Source organism: Geotrypetes seraphini, chromosome 3 (assembly GCF_902459505.1).
Source record: "Geotrypetes seraphini chromosome 3, aGeoSer1.1, whole genome shotgun sequence".
Classification (NCBI taxonomy): Eukaryota; Metazoa; Chordata; class Amphibia; order Gymnophiona; family Dermophiidae; genus Geotrypetes; species Geotrypetes seraphini.
Window position 1 is genome coordinate 70,129,200 of NC_047086.1, and position 25,979 is coordinate 70,155,178.

The 25,979-nt window shown below is 38.8% G+C and overlaps 2 protein-coding genes across 5 annotated transcripts in view; one reads left to right on the forward strand and one right to left on the reverse strand.

The window, feature by feature from the left end:
- MCPH1 (microcephalin 1) overlaps positions 1 to 25,979 on the reverse strand; it is a 490,428-nt gene that overhangs the window by 207,825 nt on the left and 256,624 nt on the right. The gene's annotated exons all lie outside the window — the stretch shown is intronic.
- Positions 1 to 25,979, forward strand: part of ANGPT2 (angiopoietin 2) — a 205,378-nt gene that overhangs the window by 102,082 nt on the left and 77,317 nt on the right. The window contains exon 3 of the mRNA XM_033937331.1: positions 2,116 to 2,237. Within this exon, the coding sequence (XP_033793222.1) occupies positions 2,116 to 2,237 (122 nt within the window). The remainder of the gene's footprint in view (positions 1 to 2,115; positions 2,238 to 25,979) is intronic.

A 25,979-nucleotide genomic window follows, 5' to 3' on the forward strand; every position in this document is an offset into this window, starting at 1 on the left:
TCAAACTGGAATGGACTAAAGCCCATAGTCATTCCACCAAGCTTTTTGTTTTTTTAACCTCAATAGGACAGTCATTGGTAATGCACTTTATCCAACTGGCTACCAGTCTGTATCTCTTTCACTTGCATCCAAGCTGGACTGACTCTGCATGGTCATGCCATGTCTTACAATGTCAGAGCTATGGATGCATCAGTAGCCTACTTGAGGTCAGCCTCCATTGAGGAGACTTGCAAAGCTGCAATATGGTGTTTGCATCGTAGTACTGGTCAAAGAAAATTTCAAGATTTTCAACATGGTCATTCACATAGCATTACTGCCTTGAGCAGGATTCCCAATATGACAGCCAGTTTGGTCAGACAGTTCTGAAGAATTTGTTTGGGGTTCAGAATCCAACTCAACCCTCCTAGCCCAATTTCTTCTATTCCAAGGGCACCTCCTTTGTAGATGTGTTTTTTAGTTTAGTTTATTTGACTGGCCTTACCTGTTGCAAGTCCCTACTGACTATTGTTATCAGTGAGCTTGGTAGCTAGGGATTTCCAGTCTGTAATAAATGATGTCTTGCTTATCCTCAGAGAAAGAGAAATTCTCCAAGGACAGCAGAACACGTTACCACAGAACCTCCCATCTCCTCTAGGATTTGTATTTAAGCTTTTGAAGTCAAGTGCTGGTCTTGTGTGGCTGCTGCCTCAGCCACACAAGACCAGCATGCATAGTAGGAGTTGCCAAAGGCTTCTAGAAGCTTTAGAATGCTGGGCAGCTTCAGCACTATGGTTCCATCGATGATGTCACCCAATCTGTGGTAATGTGTGTCCTGCTGTCCTCAGAGAACACCTACAGCAGATAATTTTGCTTTACCTGCAACAAGTTTGAGATCTCTACAGTGTATTTAGAATGCTGCTGCTCACCTGCTTGTGGGTGACTCATTTCCAGCAAATTACATTTCTTCTTAGGCAATTAGATTGGCTACTTACTGAGTAAAGGGTATTTTTAAAAATCTTATTCTTTATTCTTAAAGTGTTGAGACAGTATTCAGCTTTTTAGTTCTCACAAATTCTTAAGATTTACAAAACCTATAAGACCTCTGAAATCAAAAGGTGTATGTTAGGTGATAATTCCTACTTTGTTAAAGGTGCATTTTGAGGAAACTAGAAACAATACTTTTTCCATTGCAGACCCTGCCAAATGAAATAAACCTCTGTCAGATAAACCAGTGTCAGATTGGTATCTGACACTGTAGCTTAAAAAAAATATTGAAGAGAGATTCAAGCATTCAGAATGTAAGCTTAGTGGATTTTTTGAATATACGCAAGGCTAGGGTGGATATTCAGGACATGTCATATTGTGATGGGTGAGAGTACGGTAGATACAATAGTGAATTGATATAATTAAGGTTAATGTATTTTTGCTGTGCATTCATATTGATAAGTTCTGAACATCTATATTATTTCAACATATTGTGTAAGTAAATTTCACTTTCAAATGCTACATTATATTATTACAAAATGCAAAGAGATTGATATTTACAGTAAGCTACACAAATCTTGGTATTTTGAATTCCTCCTCCTCCTACTGGATTATTTTGTCCAAGAAAATCACTGCCTAATTGGAAATAGCGCTGGAGTTACTGTTGTCAAAGATATCCAATTTATAGAGTTAGTTCTGTTGAATATCCCCATAACCAGTATATTTATTTAGGTATTTATTTATTTATATACCACTTATATCCTAAGTGGTTTATATTCAGGTACTTTATCATATTTCCCTATCTATCCCGGTGGGCTCAAACTCTATCTGGTGTACCTGGGGCAATAAGGGGTTTAAGTAACTTGTCCAGGGTCACAAGGAGCAGCGAGGGATTTGGACCCACAGCCTCAGGGTGCTGAAGCTATAGCTCTAACCCCTGTGCCACATACTCACATATATTCCAACTCCTATATCAATATGGCTTCTAGACTTCAAAGAAAGATTTAATACATGGAACTTCTATGTTGTATCTTTTAATTAAATTTTTATAATGGATTATAGCTAGTCTAAAAGTGATTTAATTTTTTCATTAATTTTTAAATAAGATTTCTTCTTAATATGTACCACTTCTTTCCATATCAATATTTTTAGGTCTTAAATCAGACAACACGACTTGAACGTCAGCTTCTGGAGCATTCTCTTTCAACAAATAAATTAGAAAAACAGATTTCTGATCAGACCAGTGAGATAACGAAGTTGCAAGAAAAGAACAGGTAATCATACACCCTGTGCTGAACCACATAAGGGCTCCAAATTTTCTTCCACACTAGGAAAATGACCTATATTTTTATAAAACTTGATCCTAAATCCTCTAGAAATTCAGTATTCTGACCTAACTGGAATAATTATTTGCAGAATATATTTGATTATAGAGTGAATATAATTCTAACATACTTTCTGGGAAGACATTTAAAGATGTGCCATTTTAGGATTTAAAAAAGGCTTAGCATAGAATAGGAATGGTAGCAGCAAAGAAAAATAAATGTAAGCATAATAAAGGAGTAAAAATAAACTGCATGGAAAAAAACCTTTCTAATCTTTATTAAAGATGGAAAATTATATGGAAAAAGAAATAGCTACTTTACAGCACTATTTCATTATTTGATAAACTCTGGAATTTGTTGCTGAAGAATGTGGTGAAATCAATTAGCTTAGTGGGGTTTAGAAAAGGCTTGGATAATTTCCTAGAAGCGAAGTCCATAGGCCATTATTGAGATGGCTTGGGGAAATCCACTACTTATTCCTAGGATAAACATAAAATCTGTTTTACTACTTGGGATCTAGTTAGGTACTTGAGACCTGGGTTGATTACTGTTGTAAACAGGATACTGGGTTTGATAGACCTTCGGACTGTCCCAGTATGGCAATTCTTATATACTTATGTTCTTAATTTTACACAGTAACATAGTAATGACAGCAGATAAAGACATGAGTGGTACATCCAGTCTGCCCAACCATACATGCTCCATAAATTAATTATTTAGTTTAAATGGTCCTTTTTCTTAGGTATTTCTGGGTCAGAAACCCAGAGCCCTGCCCACTAGTATGCTTAGGTTCCATCTACTGGAGTCTCCATCAAAGCTCACTCCAGCCCATCTTAACCATCAAAACCCTCCCCAGCCCGTCCTTAACTGAATGTTCACATAAGGGACATAGGATGTGAAACCTGCCCAGTACTGGCCTTAGTTCCTTCAATGTATACCCATTATTTTCTGATTAGAGATCCTCTGTGTTCATCCCATGCTTGTTTGAACTCTGTCACTGTTTTCTTCTCCACCACCTCCCTCAGGAGCGCATTCCACACATCAACCACCCTCTCCGTTAAGAAGAATTTCCTAACATTACTCTTGAATCTACCACCCCTCAACCTCAAATTACGCCCTCTAGTTTTAACATTTTCCTTTCTCTGGAATAGATTTTGTTCTACGTTAATACCTTTCAAGTATTTGAACATTTGAATCATATCTCCCCTGTCCCTCCTTTCCTCTAGTGTATACATATTGAGGGCTTCCAGTCTCTCCTCATACGTCTTCTGGTGCAAACCTTCTACCATTTTTGACGCCTTCCTTTGGACCGCTTCAAGTCTTTTTATGTCCTTTGCCCTTCAAGTCTTTTTATGTCCTGTCTTCTTTCATTTCCAAAAGAAAGCTAGTAAATCAGGTTAATGAAAAAAACAGATTTTGTGAATTGAAGTAGTAAACAAGTTACAACAAAGATTTTTTTCTCATACATTGATGGAAGGAGTAATTACTTGAAGGGCCCAGAGTCATAAGAAGCTGCATTGGGAAAAATATACTAGGACTAGGGGACATGAAATGAAGCTACTAAGTAGTAACTTTAAAACAAACCAGAGAAAATGTTTCTTCAATGTGTAATTAAATTGTGAAATTCATTGTCAGAGAATGTGGTAAAAGCAGTTATTTTAGCGGGGTTTAAAAATGGTTGTATAATTTCCTCCAAGAAAAGTCCATAAGCCATTATTAAGATGGACTTGGAAATATTCACAGCTTATTTCTAAGATAAGCAGCATAAAATCTGTTTTATTCTTTTTAGATTTTGCAAGGTACTTGTAACCTGGATTGGTTACTATTGGAAACAGAATACTAGGCTTGATGGACCTTTGATCTGTCCTAGTATGGCAACACATATGTTATTGCCATAAATCAAAGATAGGTGATTGGCTATTAATGTGTTATATTATTTTTAGAAAAACACCAAGATGATAACAGAATGGAGTTAAAATATTTAGCGTTTTTACGACGTTTCTATATAAGCATTTGATTTATGATTTGCATTTTTTCATCATGCTACTTTGCTGAGTTGATCAGTCAATCACAGCATAGAATACAGGAATTTGGCATTTAAAATAGTCAGCATGAGCCATGTCAGGTTTCTTTGAACGACAACAGGGCTGTAAGATTTCTCAACTGTGGGGCTGTTTTATATTATAATACATTACATTAGTGATTTTTATTCCGCCATTACCTTGTGGTTCTTTTGAATAATGTTTAAAAAGAAATTCCATATGTGACAGGAAGGATACATGCTTGTTGGGGATATACTACTGTTTTCTTAGATAGCATTTCAGTGTCTTTCTCTTTATCCTAACTCAACAAATCACCAGGACCAGATGGTATTCACCCCAGAGCCCTGAGAGAACATAAACATGAAATTGATAATCAGTTATTAGTAATCTGTAACATATCATTCAAAATGTTCAAAATAAGTGAGAACAGGAAGGTGGACAGGGTAACACCAATTATTAAGAAGGGATTCAGGATGATCCAAAAATCTTTAGACCAATTACATCTAAGCCAAGGCAAATGGTTGATGCTATACTAATCTAATCAAGTAAAAATCTATTACACTCCAGATAAAACTGTTACAGAATTGTTAAATATTTAAGTGGTATTAACAAAAGATTATTCAGAAGGAAAAGCCTAAGACCCCACAATCAGCACTAAAGAGAACTTGGGTGTAATTCTATCATTGGCATAAAAATTTTCAAGTGAACTTAGAATTATAACTCTTCATTAACTTATAATTTCACCAATTTGTAACTTCTCATCAAACACCTGCATGTTCTATGAACAGTGAGCAAAATCTTTACTTATCTTAGAAATGTTCAAAAATCAGAGTGAAATCAGTCTGCCCATTGGTGGCCAGTGTTTCACATTGCTGCTTCAGAAATTAACTTGAACCTTTGCACATCTTTGTGCATACGCTCTATTATCTGCCTCTGAAGGTCCAAATTAGTGAAATTTAGGGGCATATTCTATAAACGGCGCCTTAAGTTAGATGCTCTACCTGTGCCTAACTTATAGGTCCTTTTACTAAGGCGCGCTAGCCATTTAAGCGCATGCTAAATATTAGCGCACGCTAAACGTCAATGCGCCCATAGACTATAATGGACGTGTTAGTGTTTAGCACACACTAACACGCCTTAGTAAAAGGAACCCTTAACTGGCAAAGCTGTTATTCAAATATCATTTAAAAAATGTAGGTGCTTAGAGATGCCTATAAAAAATGGAGCCTCGATTGTATCTACAGAGGTGCGTTAGAACACCTAAGGTCAAAATAAGCATACATTTCCAGCACTTATGGTTGAGGTAGCTATGATTCTACAAATGGTTCAGTTGTGTGACTGACACGCAAACAGTGGCTGCTTTTTAAGGCGTCCATTCTTGGTGCCTTTTGCAGAATCTTGTCCTTGGTGCCAATTGTGGAGTCTGAGGCTTCTCCTTCTGAAGAACTGTCTAAGTTAATACACTCAAATATGTAATAACAGTTTTATATGGAGTATAATAGATGTTTTCTTGACTAGATTACAATAGCTCCAGCCCTCAACTTTATGATATTTTGAAGCTATACTAAAACAAAGAACCATCACACCCCTCCCCTCTCAACCCCCCCCCCCCAAAAAAAAAAAACAAACCTGACCACATGGATATATGTGACTTAATGGGAATGAGTGAACATGGATTTACTAAAGGCACTCTATTTGTCTTTTAAAACACAGTATAATAAATGGCACTAACACCTCTTTTACAAAAGAATAACACGGTTTTTAGAGATGGCCATGGCGGTAACAGCTCCAATGCTTATAGGAATTCTATGAGCAACAGAGCTGTTACCACTGTGGCCGGTGCTAGAAACCATGCTATGCTTTTGTTAAAGTGGGGGTGGGGGAATAAATAAAATAAAAATAAGTCTTCTTTACCTACCAGCATTCTTGTCAACATTCCATCAGCAATGAGAGTTACTAATTTTAGGTTTAAAATATGAGCATCTTTGGACATAAAAACACTGTTTTTATTCCTTAATAAAATTTAGGAAATATTCACTAAGTAAAAAGCTAGACAAGCTAATTATTAGATTTATCATTTTTGCCTAACAAATGCCTATGCCAAAAAGCTGTGTGTCAGGGAATAATTTACTCACCCAAAAATGTGGGGATATAATTAAAAACTAAAAGGATAAACTAATAATCCCTCATACATGTATAAAGTTTACACCATACACTGGAATTGTCTTATACCCGGTATATGATGATTTTTAGCATATACTCAGAGACATTGCATATGAAAACAATTTGAATTTTCTCATATGTTCATTTGTGAAAAACCAGTAAAACAAAGAAAAAACTATATAAATAAGCTGTCTTACTCAGGGAACTCAATATACGATGTCAATGTGCTTATTGCTGTCTATGGATGGATAAAATTAAATTCAAAACTCTGTAGTTAGATGTTAATTGAGCCCATCTGTGAATTCTTTGTATTGTGCCCAGTATCCAGTCTCTGTAAATAATGCATTATTCATACAAGTATACATTAGCCTTATAAAGAACTAAATATATCCTCATGTGTGCTCCTTACATAAACTGAAAGCAATATCAAGAGGATACCTGCCATAAATACCAGATTGTAGAAATATTTCAAGTTCTTCTAGTGCACTTTGAAGCCTTTCAATTGCCAAAAAATGTTGTCGGTCTCCTTTGAAATAAGAAACCTCAATACGTAAGGAAGACGTACAGGCGTGATGGTATCATGATTTAAAAGCCAAACGATGAGCTGTCAAAAAATCTCTGCAAGGGATCCAATAGATATGAATACATATTCAAGGAATCCTTATAGAAACGCATGCTACTTGATTTCATTGTTAAGACCACTAGGTGAAGAACATTTAATGTGAAGATCTAAACTAAACTAAACTAAACCTTAAGTTTATATACTGCATCCTCTCCATAATTATAGAGCTCGGCACGGTTTACAAGAGCTTAATATAGGAAGGAACAGCATAATGGGGTTGGAGGATGAGTGTAGGGGGGACAAGAGTATTACATTTTTGTGAATAGCCTAGTTTTCAGGTACTTTCGGAATAGTTGGAAGGAGCCCAGATTCCGTAATGGGGCAGTAAGATTATTCCAAAGCCCTGTGATTCTGAAGAAGAGAGAATTCCCCAATTTTCCCACATAGAGGATATCTTTTATCGAGGAGAAGGATAGTTTAAGTTTTTTGGGTGGACCTGGTGGTACCAGGACTCGAGGAGTTCCAGGATAGTGGAATTAGGGTAGGGAGGATGCCGTGTAAGATCTTAAAAGCTAGGCAGGCGCATTTAAAATGAACCCTGGAAATTACTGGAAGCCAGTGAAGCTTGGACAGAAGTGGGGAAACATGATCAAATTTGCTTTTTGCGAAGATCAACTTGGCTGCGGTGTTCTGAATTAGCTGAAGTCTTTGAAGACATTTTTTAAGTTAGACTTAGATATATGGAATTACAGTAGTCTAGTCTGGAGAGGATGATAGATTGAACAAGGACGGCAAAATGTTGTTGGCAGAAGCAGGATCTCACTTTCCTCAGCATGTGGAGATTAAAAAAGCATGATTTTTACCAAGGAGTTGAGATGGTCATTGAAGGAAAGAGAAGAGTCGATAATGATGCCTAGAACATTGTGCGGGAATGTTCTTGTATAGGTAGGAAGGGAATGGATCCAGGGCACATTTGCAGGATTTCAGTTTGAGACAGAGTTTAGAGATCTGGGATTCAGATACAAGTTCAAAGGCAGTCCAGGATCTGTCTGCTGGGATAGGGTTAGAGTCACTGGGAGCCAGAGAATTGTAGGAGACTGCTGGTGGGAAGGAGCTCCTTATGGTAGTGATCTTTTCATTGAAGAATTTTGATAGGTCGTCTGCTGATGGAGTGGAGGGGGGAATGGTGGAATCGTTTTTAGAGGTTAGGGTGCGCCAGATGTTAAACAGTGTACTACTCTGGTTGTTAGATCTGGAGATTTTATCACCTTAGAAGTTCTTTCTTGCTTTTTTTAGTACTGTGTTATAGAACTTGATATTGTCCCTTCAGGACTGTCTGTCTGAAGGGGATTTAGATTTTTTCCATTTACGCTCCAGTGCTCGACATTTCTGCTTCAGTACTCTGTGGTACGGGAGATACCAAGGAGTAGGAGATAGATTTAGTAGATAGAGGGGCAAGAGCACAATAGGTAGTCCTTAGCCCACAATGCTCGAGCTAAATCTCCTGCTCGGACAAGTTAACAATGTCCAATACTGAAAATCATAAATCTTCAACTTTTTGATGTTTGCTAGCCAGTGCTGAATAGAGGTGCTTCCTGTGCATTTGATTGAATTCTGCTGATATGCTCGCCGATGCGTGTTTTAACATTCCTGATCATGTGCCCCACATACTGAAGAGAGCACGGACACTGAATTATGAATACCATGCCACTGGAATGCCAATCTGATGTCTTATGGTTACTTTTATTTAAAAAAAAAATCTTTATTATTAATTTTCAATTCGAGAACAAAGTGCATTAAATTATACATACAATTAATATCATAAACAGCACTTTTATTCAATCAAAGAATACTATAAAACATATTTCCTCCCCTCCCTCCCACAACTAATCAAAGTTAACAAAATTTGTCAATGGACCCCATGTTATTTTAAATAGTTTATTATGACCCAATATTTCTGAATTCATTTTTTCATATCTATAACACAGACATAAAGTTTCCCACCAAAAGGAAAAATTAAACCTGTCTCGGTTTTTCCAATTCTTGGTAATCATTTGCATAGCAATCCCAGTCAATGATAAGGAGTCTGCTTTTATATCTGTCTAATGGAGGTTTAGCTTTCAACAATGTCCCACAGATGACCACATCGTAGGACAATGGAATCGATGTATCCAGTATCATATTAATTTGTCCCCATATTGATTTCCAAAAATTGAGTATCAAGGGACAATAAAACAACAAATTATCTAGTGTCCCTACCTCAAGATGACAATGGCCGCATCTATTAGACTTTGAACTGTCTAACTTTTGCAAACGAACTGGGGTCCAAAAAATTCTATGTAACATAATTAACCAGGTTTGTCTCATAGATGCTGACGCTGTACATCTCATCCTCCAAGTCCAAATCTGTGGCCATTGAGTAGCAGAAATCTGCTGCTTTATCTCAATGCTCTAAATGTCTTTTAGGCTAGTTTTAGGCTTCTTATTCAGAGATTAATTTATACCACTTGGCGGCCTGATGCCCTAGAAAATCTGTCTGGAAACATAGGCCTGGCAAGCTAGACTGATTTTTTAAATTTTACCAATCAGGGTACCCTTTCTGAATGGCCTGTTTCAACTGCAACCATTTATAAGCTTGAGACTTTGATATGCTGAATGACTGTTGCAGTTGTCTGCGTCTGCGGAATCGGAAAGAAGTAGGGAAATTGTGGATGCGTTTCAAGAGGCTCTGCTCAGACAAATGGTGATGGAACCCACAAGGGAAAAAGTGATATTGGATCTGGTCCTCATAAATAAGAACATAAGAATTGCTGCTTCTGGGTCAGACCAGTGGTCCATCGGGCCCAACAGTCCACTCATGCGGTGGCCCCCAGCTCAAAGACCTGTGCCCTAACCGGGTTATCTCTAATGTTTGAGTGGGTCCTCACCTGGGAAGTAGCGATCATCAAACGGTTTGGTTTGATATAACGGCTAAAGTTGAGAGGCCGCATGAGACTTAAAGTCCTAGATTTGAAATGTACGGACTTTAATGAAATGGGAGAGTACCTGAAGAAAGAGCTGTTAGGATGGGAGGACATTAGAGAAGTAGAAAAACAGTGGTCTAAGCTGAAAGGAGCGATAAAAATGGCTACGGACCGTTATGTGAAGAAAATAAATAAAAACAAGAGAAAAAGGAAACCGATATGGTTCTCCAAATTAGTGGCGGAGAAAATAAAGGCAAAAGAGTTGGCATTTGTGAAATATAAAAAAAACCAAGAAGAGGAGTGCAGAAAGGACTACAGGGTGAAATGGAAAGAAGCCAAGAGAGAGATACGTCTGGCGAAAGCACAGGCAGAATAAAAGACTAAAAATGTAAAAAAGGGAGACAAAATTTTTTTCAGATATATTAGTGAAAGGAGGAAGATGAAAAATGGAATTGCTAAACTAAAAGATGCTGGGAACCGATATGTGGAGAGTGATGAGGAAAAAGCAAATGTGCTAAACAAAGACTTCTGTTCTATGTTTACAGAAGAAAATCCTGGAGAAGGACCGAGATTGTCTGGCAAAGTTACACGAGAAAATGGAGTAGATTCTGCGCCGTTCACGGAGGAGGGTGTTTATGAGCAACTTGAAAAACTGCAAACCACCTGATTCCATCCACACAAGCCTCAAATAGTTTTATATTGAACTTATATTAGAATATAAAAAGAAACAATATTCTGTACAATTGTCAACTTATAAATCAGCGTCTTCTCCCCACTCTCTCTTCCCCATATCCCTTCAACATCCTCAGCCCACTCTCTCTCCATGTCCCTTCAGCGCACGCACATAAAAACAAGCAAGCAATTTTATATAATTTTCATTCTATTCATTCACAGAAATTAAAGTCTAATAATGCCCATCACATAACAAAACATGATTTTACAAAAATAATTCCCTGCACAGTCAAGCCTGTAAAGATTACTAGATGTCTTTCAGCAGCTCCCCTCCCTCCCTCCCCCTTACCTTTGTGGCCAAGTCAAAATGATCTACCAACAATAAAATTTTAAAAACACAAAGCACGCTGTACGCAGAGAAAATGTTAATTATCATTTATATTCCGCGGGCTTTCAAAGAGGTCAAGGCAGATGACTTTATGCAATGTCACCTCAGTAAGAACTATACAAAAATAGACAAATATACCCCCTCCCTTTTTACTAAACCGCAGGGTTTTTAGCACAGGGAGCTGCGCTGAATGACCCACGCTGCTCTCGACGCTCTTAGGCTCCCTGCGCTATAAACCGCTATTGAGATTTAGTAAAAGGGGGCCAATAGTGCAAAATATAGACAGCATATATAAATTCTCAAAATGGACACATTTTGATCACTAAATTGAAATAAAATCATTTTTCCTACCTTTGTTTGTTAATTTCATCAGTCTCTGGTTGCACTTTATTCTTCTGACTGTGCATCCAATATTTCTTCTCTTCTTTCAGCCTCCTGTATGCTTCCTCTCCTCCAGACCTCATTCCCTCCCCCAACTTTTTCTTTCTTTCTTTCACCCTGCCCCCTTCTTTCTTTCTTTCTCCGTGCCCCATTTCTTTCTCCATGCCCCCTTTCTTTCTTTGTTTCTGTCTTTCTCTCTCCATGCCCCATTTCTTTCTTTCTTTGCTTCTCCATGTCCCCTTTCTTTCTTTCTGTCTCTCTCCGTGCCCCATTTCTTTCTTTCTTTGTTTCTCCATGCCCCTTTCTTTCTTTCTCTCTCCGTGCCCCCTTTCTTTGTCTTTCTCTCTCCGTGCCCCATTTCTTTCTTTCTTTGTTTCTCCAAGCCTTCTTTCTTTCTGTCTTTCTCTCTCTCTCCATGCCCCATTTCTTTCTTTCTTTGTTTCTCCATGCCCCCTTCCTTTCTTTCTGTCTTTCTCCATGCCCCCTTTCTTTCTGTCTCCCTTCTTTCTTTCTGTCTCCCTGTCCCCCCTTCTTTCTCCCTGTTCTCCCCCAAGCCACCGCCATTGGGGAACATGCTGCCACCGCCGCCGGGGAATAGGCTGCTGCAAATTCTGAGCTCTTCCTGCTTCCCTTCCCCGCGGGGCCGACCAATTCTCACCACTCAATGTCAATTCTAACGTCAGAGAGGAAGTTCCAGGCCAGCCAGGCAGCGATTGGCTGGCCCAGACCGTCCTCTCTGACGTCAGAATTGACGTCGGGTGGCGAGAGTTGGTCGGCCCCGCAGGGAAGGGAAGCAGGAAGAGCTTAAAACTCGGCGCCAGCCTGTTCCCCGATGGCAGTGGTGGCAGCCTATTCCCCGATGGTGGTGGTGGTAGCCTATTCCTCAGCAGTGGTGAGAAGGGAAGGGAAGCAGATTGGGCACCCCTGCTCTACACGAGCCGCAGCCGCGAGCCGTACTCAAGTGGCTAAAGAGCCACATGCGGCTCGTGAACCGCAGTTTGCTGCCCACTGCCCTAACACAACATGAAGGCTTTATGATTCCTATAAAAATACCCCCCCCCCCCCCGATTGTGATTTTTGTAAAGATACTAAAGCTATTCTAGCAGTTTTACCCAGCCAAATAAATTTTGTAAGAATCCCATTCAATTTCTTATAAAAGGAACTTTGAAAATAAACTGGCAACATACTCATTTGGTAGCAAACTACAGGCAAAACCATCATTTTGATGGTTTGGACTCTCCCCCACCAAGAAAGATATAGTGGGTTCCAATGCTCACATATTTCTTTGACGTTCAGCAATAAAGACTTTTTATTTATTATCATTGTGTCTTCCAAAGTTCTTTGAATCATAATGCCCAAATATTTTATTCCCTCTTCCTTCCAAATGAAAGGGAATAGGTCAAATAAACCTGTTACACAATGCACATTTAGTGGAAGAACCTCTGATTTGCTCCAATTTATTTTATAACCTGAAAATTTGCCAAATCTATCAATCAATTCCAGTAAATGTGGGATGGTGGATTCTGGATTCTTCAAATGAAGCAAAATATCATCTGCATAGGCTGAAACCTTATAATCATGACCTGCATATGGAATTCCCTGTATCTCCTTTGCCTGCTGAATGACCAACAACAAGGGTTCCAAAACAATATCAAAAAACAAAGGATATAAGGGACATCCTTGTCTAACTCCCCTTTTCAGACAAAAACGCTCCGAGAATGTATTATTAATATATAATTTGGCTGAGGGGAAACTATACAAGGTTTGAATCATTTGAATAAATCCGGATCCTATTCCAAACCAATTCATTGCTTGGTACATAAAAGTCCATTCTACACAATCAAAAGCCTTCTCTGCATCCACAGTAACAGAAAATGCCAGATCATCCATTGTTTTTGCTAAATTTAGCATATGAAATGCCAATCTGGTATTACTTGAAGAATGTCTTTGAGCAATGAAACCCGTTTGGTGTATACCAATCATATAAGGGAGAGCGCCTTGGCTAATCTTAGAGCCAATAATTTAGCCAGGATTTGCCCATCCACATTAATTAAAGAAATAGGCCTGCAGCTTGAAACCAACATGAAATCTCTATTTGGCTTCAGGAAAACAATAGCTAATGATTCCGCCATAGTACCTGATATACAACCCTTACTCAGTTGTGATTGATATAAATTTAAAAGATGAGGTAATAATAAATTTTGAAAAGATTTTAAAAACTCCACTGTGAAACCGTCACTACCCAGAGCAGATCCAGCTCTGAGAGACTTCAATGCTAACTGGAGCTCTATACATGATATAGGCACCTCAAGTTTTTCTTTCACATACTCGGGAATTTTTGGCCCATTAAATTAATTTTAAAAATTATCTTCCTTCAATTTCTTTATTTGAATAAAGCTCAGAAGAATATAAGGCTATATAATAATCCAAAAATTGTCTTAAAATATCTCCAATATGGGTATGAATTTTACCTTTTTCATCTTTAATGGCCACAATCTTTACTTTACTTTTTTTTGTTTTAAGATAATTAGCCAGTAATCTTCCCGCTTTATTCAAGTTTCCATAATACAGAGCCTGTTGAGAAAACAAATCTTTCCTAGCCAATTATAAGGAAATCTCATTATATTTAGCTTTCAACAGGGCATGCAAAGTAGTCTGTTCCCATTTCGAGGCCAATTGTGACTCTAAAGTCAAAATAGTTTGTACCAAATTGGAAAATTCTAACTTAAGTAATTTCCTAATATGTGCTGAATACGAAATTATTTGCCCTCTCATTGTAGCTTTGAAAGTATCCCAAATAGTTTCCAAAGAGATTTCCTCTGAGGTGTTGAATCGAAAGTATTCATTCATTTTTATTTGAATTTCCTCAAGAAAGTTTGAAACTGCAAGCAATGTATTATTAAACCTCCAAACAGGTCTATTAGAATCTTCTTCGATGAACTGATATTTTATCCAATTCCAGCATGATCCGTCAAAAGGATCGTGTCTATGCTAGCTTTTGTAACCTATTGAGTTAAATGATCTGAAACAAAAAAATAATCAATTCTGGAAAATGACTTATGAACTTGGGAATAAAAGGAAAATGCACGAGCATTAAAATGAAAAATCTGCCATATATCTTTCAATCCACATGAATTTATAAGATTAGGCCTAATGATTTTAATTGTTTACTGGGTGGTTTGTCAATTAATGGATCCATGACAGCATTAAAATCTCTGGCCACAATTAAATTTGTCGTAGCCAGTGACAGAATTATATGATGGAGTTTTTTAAAGAATTCTGACTGATTTGAATTAGGAGCATAAATATTAAGAAGCGTCAGGGCATCATTTCCCAAACTCATATTAACATGGAGCCATCTACCCATAGGATCTGCCCGAAAGTTACCAAAAGAACAGTGTTTTACACACACCCCTTCAAGTTTGGCTGATTCAATTGATGTTAAATGCATTTCTTGTAAGACATAAATGCCTGCTTCCTGTTGTTTCAAAAAATTAAGTACTTTTTTCCTCTTGATAGTATGGTTAAGTCCATGAACATTTAATGAATATAATTTTAACTGCATTTTAATTGATTACTACATAATAATAAATAATCCCTTAATTCTCATTTGATCAAATAAATATATAATAATTCCACACACATCCAGGACCCAAACCTCAAAATTCCCCTACCCCCTCCCAAAACCCAACCCATCCTATAACACGACAACTTGTATGCAAACCCATAGACCAGGTGACTACCATCTTCCCCCATGCACCCTAATTGTCCCCCCAAATTAATCCTCTACATATTAAGTAATATAAACAATTTAAATTCAGTCTCAATAAAATTCCATCATATCCTAAAATTGAAAAGTACAATATCATGTCATATATATAAATTAATGCAGAACCTCAGATCTTGTGTAAAACTACTTTGCTCTATAATATGATCAATTCATTTAACTTAGCAAAATCAAATCACAACCCCCCAAATCTAAAAATTAATAATAGAAAATAAGTTAAAGAACAAATAGTTCAGCTGCTTTGAGTAATAACCAAATAGAAACAATTTAATAAAATTAATAAGAACACCAAATTAATTTCCCTAGTATTCCTTATAAAATATTCTATATCAGATTCTAAAAGGAGCAGTAAGTATCTCCCTTCATAAAATATCAAGAAAAGCTATATATGGAAATGAACATTATAAGACAAACCTATCTTTAAAAAAATGTATAAAATATGTATAATAATATGTAAAAAATATGTATAATAATATGTAAAAAATATGTATAAAATATGTATAATATCCATAACATGCAAGCAGGTAGAAATACCAGCATAAACATAGAAAATAATAAATATGAATAAGTTCAGTTTTAGTAGTCATTTAAACTTAATATTATTAATAATAATTGTTACAGTACTTTTATTCTTTACCCACATGGGTAAATGCAATTCATGAAGGGTCAAACAAAACTGACACATTTTGCAGTGTGTGCAGGCATAATGGCCATTCATGTCCTTTAGAGAATGCAAGTCTAGGGAGCTCTTGAAAAACGGAATGATATTGCAAAATGTTCTACCGTGCCTATAGCATGACAATGTATAACTTCAAAATGAAAACAGTCAGAGGGGACAGATTCAGAACCAATGCTAGGAAGTTCTTCTTCACCCAAAGGGTGGTGGACACCTAGATTGCACTTCCAGAGAGTGTGATACGACAGAGTATGCTACTGGGTTTCAAGAAGGGATTGGATGATTTCCTGAAGGAAAAGGGGATTGAAGGGTATAGATTGAGGATTGGATGATTTCCTGAAGGAAAAGGGGATTGAATGGTACAGATAGAAGATTACTATGCAGGTCCTGGACCTGATAGGCTGCTGCGCGAGCGGATTGCTGGGCGTGATGGACCTCTGGTCTGACCCAGCTGAGGCACTGCTTATGTTCTTATGTTATATGCTTAATGAAATTATTTAGGCCAAGAGATTGTGCCAAAAGGTTTAAAGAACTATTATAAATATTTAATTATCAATTAAGAAAAAAATCATGAGCTAGGTAACTATGAACTATGTACTTTTGTATTTTTCTCATGCTCAAAAATCAGTTACTGTATTTTTCGCTCCATAAGACGTACCCTAGATTTAGATGAGGAAAACAAGAAAAAACCCATTCTGAACCAAATTCTCCCTGCCAGGCTCTGCACCCAACCCTACACTCCTTGCCAAGCTCTGCACCCTGTACCTGCTTACAATTATGTAGACTATTTGGAAATTACCTCCTGTAAAGCTAAAGTTAAGTCTGAATTTGATGCAATGAATATTACAAATTCAACAAACTGAGGTGCATTACAAAAGCAGTTTTTAGAACCATTCCCACAGAGTTCAACAATACTCTATCCATTAAAAATACGTAAATACATCCTATGAGCAGGGGAAATATACACTTTTTTCAACAACACATGAACTTTTACCTGCATTTAGTGAATGTATAACTGGGGGTTAGAGCAAGGGTGGAGACTGAAACAACCTGTATACTTTTGTATCTTCAAAAATATGCACATTATTTTTTGTCAGATGTACTCACAAAAAATTGTTTGATGATACTTTTTCCTTTGGCAGTTTTCAAAGTGAAAATATGCAAGAACTTTTTCCATTTTCCCCCCAATGAATCTGTGCAATGGGTAGTTTGAAAAAACCCCCCAAAAAACCTTCTCAAACACATTCAACCAAATGTTTCCTTAGTTGGTCACTACTTGCTTGGAAAGATATACATGCATACCTTTATGTTTTAATACATTTTAATATATGAGTGAATATTTAATTGTCTAGAATCTCTATGGAACTGGCCTTATTTGTTGTCTTTTTCTAGACTGACACAAACAACAGCTATATCAGATTTTTGTTTCTTCAAAGCTAAATATATCAAACATGCTTTTACAACACCTGCTATGTGCAGTGTGCCAGTGCTTAACAATCTCTGCATCAATGTTTTTCACAAGTTGCTGTAACTGGTATGTAGTGACATGTCAACAACATTTCAGAAAAACTGTTTCCATTCAAGTTCAACTAAACTGCCTCCTCTGTGAGCTAGGGTACAGAAATGTTTTCAATTAAGAGTTTATTAATGGAATAACTAACTTTTCCCATATGATCAATAGAGGAAATACCATCTGCTTGCATGAAGCAATAAATGTGCCAGAGTTCAGAGGTTCTTCCTCTGAACGGAGATAAAAAGTAATTTCCATACAAAAATGACACATTAGTGTTTCTTTCTCACTCTGTTTTTATGACTTTTCCTCAACATCTCTGAGAATGATAAGGAAGGAAAGATTAGGGTTTTTACCTTGTTAATCTTCTTTCTTGTAACCAGTTGCAAGGGTTGCAGAGAGCTCACTGATTGTTTTCATACTCCACCTCCCATTACTCTGGGATGAGCTCCTCCCCCTCAGTCAGTATTAAAGCTTCTAGCGAGCCCTAGAATACAAACTAAGAGAGGGGTGTGGGGAAACTCTCCAAAACTACATAGGTCTGTTCTGCTCAAAATACAAACACTAAACAACAATGCTTTTAAAACCATGACTAAACAAAACAAAGTGGTAATAAAATTAACCACTTACCTATCTGCACCAATATTTCTGTAACTCTTATGAGTGAACTCTTCTTCATTCCTGACCCTACTGGGCAAGCAATAAGAATAAGACATCTGAGAAAGCAGGCATGTATGAAACAGAAAGCAGGCTAGCATATATCATACAGGGTGGGTGTCAAGACTACCAGTCCTAGTTACAAGAAAGAAGATTAGCAAGGGAAGAACCTACCTTTCCTTCTTGTGCAACAGGACTGTTAGTGGGACAGATGAGCCTGCTGCTATTATGGAGGACCCAAAAATGGTGTCCAGCCTGGCTGCTACATCTACCCAGTAAAACTTAGTGGATGTGTGGAGACTGGACCAAGTGGTTGCTCTGCAAATCCCAAGATGAGGTGACACTGCAAGTGGAATGTGCCTTCATTGCCATTAGAGACTGCTTTCCACTCCCAGCGTAGGTGGAAGATATAGCCATCCTGATCCACCTGAATATGGTCACTTTAGACGCCGGCCTCCCCTGATGTGCTGCATTCATAAGCACGAAGAGATGATCAGACAGCCAGAACTCGTTGGTCACCACCAAGTAATGAATCAAAATTCTTTGCACATCCAGAACTTTCAACACTCTCTTTTCTTCACTCCTGTAGGTGAGAAAGCTGGGAATTGCACCTCCTGGATCATGTGAAAATTGGACAAAACTTTTGGTAGGGAGGAAGGGATCATATGAATCGAGATGCTAGCCTCTGTATATCAAGAATGGGTTCCCTGCAGGACACAGCCTGCAGTTCTGACACTCTTCTCGTTGATATCACAGCCACTAAGAAAACTGTCTTAAATGTCAGATCAATCAGGGACACTACCTCCAAAAGGTCATACAGGGCCTTCACAAGTGCCTGCAGGACCAGATTAAGGTTCCAAGATGGAAAAGACTGTCACACTGGAGGGCAAAGAAGCAAGGCTTCCTTCAAAAATCTGGATACATCTGGAAGGGATGAAGCAGGAAAGTCCAGCTATCTGCACTTTGAGAGTTCCAACTGCCTCTAAGATTAATGGTGGCTTAAATTTACCTGATTTTTATTATTACTACATCGCCTCCTTAGCCAAATATGGATCTCACTGGATTGTTGACTCATATCCACAGGATAAACCAGCATGGTTTGAAATGGAATGCTTTTTATGTGCACCACTACACATCTCTTGCTTCCTTACAGTGTCGATACCTAGACACTTGAGAAAATATTCTTTGTTGAGTGCAACGCAACATGCTTTTCAACTATTAGATGCAGCGGCTGAGATCTCTGTTGCTGAAGGCCCACTTATGATCCTTTGGAATAATTCTAAAATTCAAAATAAGGGTAGATCCCTTTCATGGAAGAGGTGGCAACGGGCAGGGGTGTGGTTTGTTCATCAATTGATCTCCTCCACTTCATTTATCCCATTTGATACTTTTTGTTCTGTAAACTCACTCCCATCCTCTATATATCCCCAATGGCTTACGCTTACTGAAATACTAGCTAATGTGCAAATGCGCCCTGACTTTATGACCTCTCAACAAACTATTCGTCACTGGTCTACTTTGGCTTTACTGAAAGGTAGGGCGATATCTCTTTTTTATAGCATCTTAAGAGATCACACCTTCACCTTTACACCTCAATCCATGAACCATTGGGGCTCTATCCTAAAGACCACGCTTTCTGAAATAGATTGGGAACTCTTCTGGTCATCTACAAATCGTCCTCTATTATCCTCAAGAGTTTCGCAATCAATGTTCTTTGTTATGTGGAATGCAGTATGGACTCCATTTCGAATGTGGAAAGCGAAACTGAAACAAGACCCTACCTGTTGGAACTGTTTGAAAGAGCCTGGAACTCTTGATCACATGCTTCTTCACTGCACTATGGTTCATTCCTTTTGGACTCGTATATGGGACACCATAAAATCTATTACCGAATGTTCAGAAGCTATTTCCATAGACATTATAATCCTTCGTTCTCAACACCCTTGTTTCGCACTATCAAACTGCCCTCCTAAACTTATTGACACCATGATTGTGACAGCTCTTATGCACATTTTGAAAAATTGGAAGTCACCCACACTACTAGACTACACCTTTTGGTGGAACTCCTTGAGCATGTACCACAAATACGAATCATATGCATATGAAAAGAACACGATATCTCGTTTATCTACAAATTTGGTGCGAAATAAATCACCTTGGTCATTCTTAGATTCATATGTTCATTCTGCCTTGTAGACACTTCTGCCTCTCTCTCTTTCTCTCTCTCTTTCTTTATCCCTCTTTTTTCTTTTTTATTTCAATTCATCTTCTCTGCTTTTCTATCCTTTCTATTTCTTTTCTTAGCAGTTTCAAATACTCTGAATTCTTCTTACTAATCTACTATATGCAAATAACAGCAATTATGGTTTCTTTTGTTTCTACATCACTATTTCTTATTCAATTTTTAAGTATTTGAACTGCTTTCTGTATATTACTTATAATATTCAATAAAATTAATGAACTAAAAAAAAAAAAAAGAGAGTTCCAACTGCCAGGATCTTCTTCAGACCTTTCTTCAGAAAGTTGAGCACCACCGAAACTAGTGCAGTATGACTTACCCTTTGCCTGATTCATAATGGCTTTCCCTATTGACTCATGCTTATTAATCTAATATAATAAAACGCTAGCCGCGCATGCGCACTCCCACTTGTGTGCGCCGGTTTTCCGTGAGCTGTAGCGACCCGCAGGTATGAGTGCGCATGCGCGTGAAACTCTCTCTCTCCCTCCCCCCGACGCGGATAACACCGAACCAGTTCTGAGACCGCGCTGGAGGCAGGGGGGGGGGGGAAGGCTAAATATTTGTCCCGCCGGCCCTCTCAGCTCTTACCGTGTCTGCCAGAGAGTTGGGATAGAGGACGCTGTCGTGTCACCGTCTCCAAACTTCAGCATGGGACCGCAGCCACCCGCTGATCGCCTCCAGAAGCCCGCTCCGCTCCTCCAACAGCGGAAGGCCCCGAGCCCGAGTCGGCAAACGTGCTGGTCCTTTGCCGGCTGCTGCCGCTCATGATGAGGAGCGCGGTGTGCAGGCACTGAATGGCGGAGGCTCTGGGGCTTCTCCTCCCGCACAGGCCTCTCCCCTCTCCGCCAAAGACGCTCCAAGCATAGCGCAGTGCTGTGTGCGAAACCATGTCCCATGCTTGACACCAACCAAACTGTTTGTGCTCCCTTAATAAAAGACTGAGATCGGACAACTTAGACTACCTCCTCCCTCCCCTTAAAGTAACTTTGTCGTCGTCGCCGCCGCAATCGTTCCCTGTAACAACACTCTCTTAGTTTATAAATTCAATCAAAGATGCGGCGCCGGCTCCTTTCACGATCCGACGCAGGCGGGGATCGTGAGAGGAGCCGCCGCACTTACTAATAATTCTGCAAAGGTTTTCCTCTTAAGTTCTGCGTTGCTCCCTGATCCCTTAATGCTGTTGTTTGCATTTCACAGCGCAACCAACTTTACTTCTAAATTTTCCTCGGGGCACGTTCTATGGTTGCCATAACAATTTTCCGTGTGTGCAGGTTCTGTGCGCGTAACTTTGCTTTTAATCGAGTGTCCAGTGGCGGTTTATCTTCCACAAGTCACTCTGTGCCTATTTTACTACTTTGCCGATTACATACTCAATACTCTCCTGGTTTCATTCTTTACAACTATTCTGTGCCAGTTTGCAGTTACTGTGCCATCAAAAAAAAAAAAAGGTAAGTGAGAGAATGGGTCTATTCACACAAAACACCCCTAACATCTCCACACACACAATGAGAAGGTGGCAGTCAAACACACACAGAAGAACAGGGGGCAAGAGAGACAGATTTGCAAAAAAAAAAAATAAAATTAAAAAAAAAAGGAGAGAAAGACACACAAAAAAATACAGCTGCCAATGAGAGACAGTGAAATAAAGAAATACAGACATGGAGATAGACAGAAGGTGGTAGGTGAACACACAAAAAAGGACCATGGATATAATGGATATAAAAGTTCTCATGGTAAGTTTTTATTAAATTGTTTTAACTATTAACTCTGCATATATATTCTAGCACCCGTTAATCTAATGGGCTTAAACACTAGTATGATCATAATTTTTATTCTGAAGAATAGCTTTCACCACTACTATCAAGTACACTAGACTGTAATTTTCTGGACCACAGCTGGAGCCCCTTCTAAAAACTAACACTGCATTTGCTATCCTGTAGTCCTATTAGTCATATGGCAGATCTGAACATTAAGCTACAGGAAATTTCTTGTGTGCAAACCCTAAAATGTTGGCTATTTGTAGAGTCTTTCATTATTAGTGCAAAACACTTTTCACCAGTAGACTCCTGTTTTAGCCTCTTTGGCAAGTCTTTCCTGAAATCTTCTCTTTACTAGTAATTTATACCTAGTGTGCCTGTGTTTATTTTCTTTTTAATTTTCCCCATTTCTATTTTTAAGGGATCCTTTTTGAGGATTTATAGCCTGTTTCAGACTTTTGATTTTCTCTAAATCTTTAACTTGTGGTATACTTTATCTAAGATGTTATTTAAAAGCAATGTATATGGGACATTCAGTATCAAAGCTAAGATGCCAAGAAGGGGAGGTGGGTAGGTTGTGAGAATATCTGCCTGCTGTCCCTGGAAAACACCTATTTACAGGTAAATAACTATCCTTTATCCTAGGATAAGCTGGCAGCATATTCTCACATATGGAGATTCTCCAGCTAACAAAGAGGGCTGGAGGACAATTGGCTTCTAGTTGGAGATTAAATTTTGGAGAATTATATTACCCAACTGATTATCCTGTCCGGAAAGATTTTCCAAACAGTAATGGGTCATGAATATATGAACTGAGGACTAGGTGGGGCTTTACAGAAACTTGGAAAACTTATTTGTTTTCCAAGTTTTTGAGCAACTAACATTTCAATATCATCTACTATTATACTCATTCTGATAATGTTGATTATCTAATTTCTTTTTTCCCCTCAATTTTATTTCCTGATGTCAATGATTATTTAATTCTTTGTAAACCGAATGGAACATTTTGGTTATGTGGTCTAGAAATTGATTTTTATGTTATGTTATGAAGCAAAGCATAGCTGGACTATTGGAAGTCGCCATTGCTTGCACTTTATGTGCGGTAAAATGATCCTCTAGCATCAGCCCAGTCCCAGCACAGCAGAATGTGATACAGTCCACAATCCATGTTTTGACTGTTCTCATGGTTACAGGAGTTCCCAGCTTGTTTGGGTCAAATGACAGAAACAGCTGAGTAAAAGTTCTGTGAGGCTTAATTCTATCCAAGTAGCAAGCTAGTGTATGTTTACAGTCCAATGTGTGATGTGCTGCCTCACCAGGGTAAGCATATGGCAATGGAAAAAATACCAGAAGATTGATGGAATGGTTGAGATGAAACTCCAAAATAACTTTTGGGAGGAATTTCAGATAAGTTCAAAAAACCACCTTGTCAGGATAAAATGTAGTATAGGATGAATCTGCGACTAGCGCCTGGAGTTCACTGACTCACCATGCTGATGTGAGAGCAATGAGGAAGACCACTTTCCAAATGAGGTGCTTGAGAGATGAAGTAGACAGTGGTTCAAATGGAGGCTTCATGAGTGTGAAAAGCATCAAATTAAGGTCCCAAGCCACTGGAGGAGGTTTCAGAGGCAGCTAGGTATATTGTAAAGGCCCTTCATGAATCTAGAAATCAGAGGATATACTGCTAAGGGTTTCTGTCTAATGGTGTGTGAAAAATACTTATGAGAATTAAGATGAACTCTCACTTAATTAGTCTTTAGCCCAGAATTAGAGAGGTGGAGGAGATAATCCAGTATGAGGACAGGTCACTGGATCCAGAGATTTGATACTACACCACAATGAAAAGCGAGTCCATCCTAAACATGGAAATATCTGTTGTCAGAATCTTTTGATGAGGTAGTACTTGAAAAAGGAGATCTCTGGAGAGATTGGTTGGAGACATCCACCACAGAAGTGAATCTCCGAGCTGTGAGGTCACTGACAAGTGCTGGGAAAGTAGACCAGTTGCTTGAGACCATTGGGAGGACAATGCCCACTGAGGATGCCTGAGGTGAAGGAGAGCAAATGGGACCACATATACTGTGGAGGCTATGTGGCAGAGGAGTTGTAACATGTGACTTGCTGCGAGGTGCTGATGAGAATAGACTTTGTGGCAGAATTGAAGTAGTGTGGCGAGTCTCTCCTAAGGGAGAAACACACCCATCTAGTTTGTGTGCAGAAGAGCTCTAATAAACTCCAAAGTCTGAGTGGGCTTCAGGTGGGATTTGGGATAATTGACTGCAAATCCCATGAGTTTGAGAATTTGAATGGCTGCATGTAAAGTTATCTGAGCCTGTTGGGAGTCTGGAGGCTTTGATCAACTAGTTGTCCAAGAAAGGAAAAACATGGAAACTGTATGAGCGAAGTATTGCTGCCACTACCACCAAGCACTTTGTGACACTCTGGGTACTGATGCCAGTCCAAATGGGAGCACCTTGTACTGGAAGTGGTGTGTTCCCAGAAGAAAGTGAAGATATTCTCTGTGAGCAGGGAGAATAGAAATATGTGTTTACGCTTCTTTGATAGCTAGAGAGCAGAGCCAGTCATTCTTTGCTAAAAGAGACAACAGGGTTCCCAGAGAGAGCATCTGAAACTTCTCCTTCACAAGGTACTTATTAAGTGCTCAGAGGTCTAGAATTGGGCAAATTCCTCCAGTCTTCTTCGGGATAAGGAATTACCTTGAATAGAACTCCTCACCCCTCTCTTACAGTGGAACTTTTTTTTATTGCATTGAGCTGGAAGGTTGAGAGTTCCTGGTGAAGGAGGGCTCTCAATGAGAGGGTGGTAGATGCGTGGAACAGTCTCCTGGAAGAGGTGGTGGAGACAGAGACTGTGTCTGAATTCAAGAGGGCCTGGGATAGGCACATGGGATCTCTCGGAGAGAGAAAGAGATAATGGTTACTGGGGATGGGCAAAATGAAAACCTTCCTCTTTGACAACTGAACCTACTTGACTTCTCAGAAATGACTCTTTCCACCTCTTTCTCTAGATGAAGCTCTTAGACAACAAGGATTTCTCACCCCATTCTTACTCTCCCACCTTTCAAGGACCCCTTTATTCCCTCCTCCTGACCCCCTTTCAGAATGTCGCCTAGAGCCTGAATAGGGATGTATGACAAATAGAAGATTAGATTAGATGGGCCATTTGGCCTTTATCTGCGGTCATGTTAATATGTTTCTTGGAGGGTGGTTTGGTGGTTTCTTCTGCAGATGAAGGGCATATCTCCAACTCACCACTTGAAGGACCCACAGATCTGATGCTATGAGGGTCTAGTGCTATTGGTAATAGAGATCTTGCCTCCTATTGGTAGATTCTGAAGTGAGCGTAGAGATACACTCGCTAAACTCTGTTAGAGGAGTCAAAACGACTGCTGCTACTTAGGTTGAGTAGGCGCAGAAGTTTTCTGTTGCCTCAGGCATAGATGCAGGAGGCTGACAGTATTCATTTCTGAAATAGTATGAGGAACGCCTATAGGAGCTTGAAAATCGTTTAGGCTGTTAAGCTTTTGAGGAGAACAGAGTGGTCATACAGCCAGTATGAATTTCGATCTTTTGGTCACCTCCTCTATGCAATCTCCAAACAAGTCATCACCCATACAGAGTATGTTGGAAAGACAGTCTTGAACATTGGCATCTAGATCTGAGATTCTGAGCCAAGCCTGTCTGTACATAGCAATGTAAACCGCCAATGTGCGAGAGGCTACATCAGAGGCATCATATATAGAGTATGCAATGCATTGTTAAAGGTTAGCTATAAATAAACTAAAAACTATTTCTTGGTTTCAAGGAGATCATGCCGAGAAGCCAAGAGATGTTTAGAGGAGTATATACTTTTCATAAAGTGGACATCCTC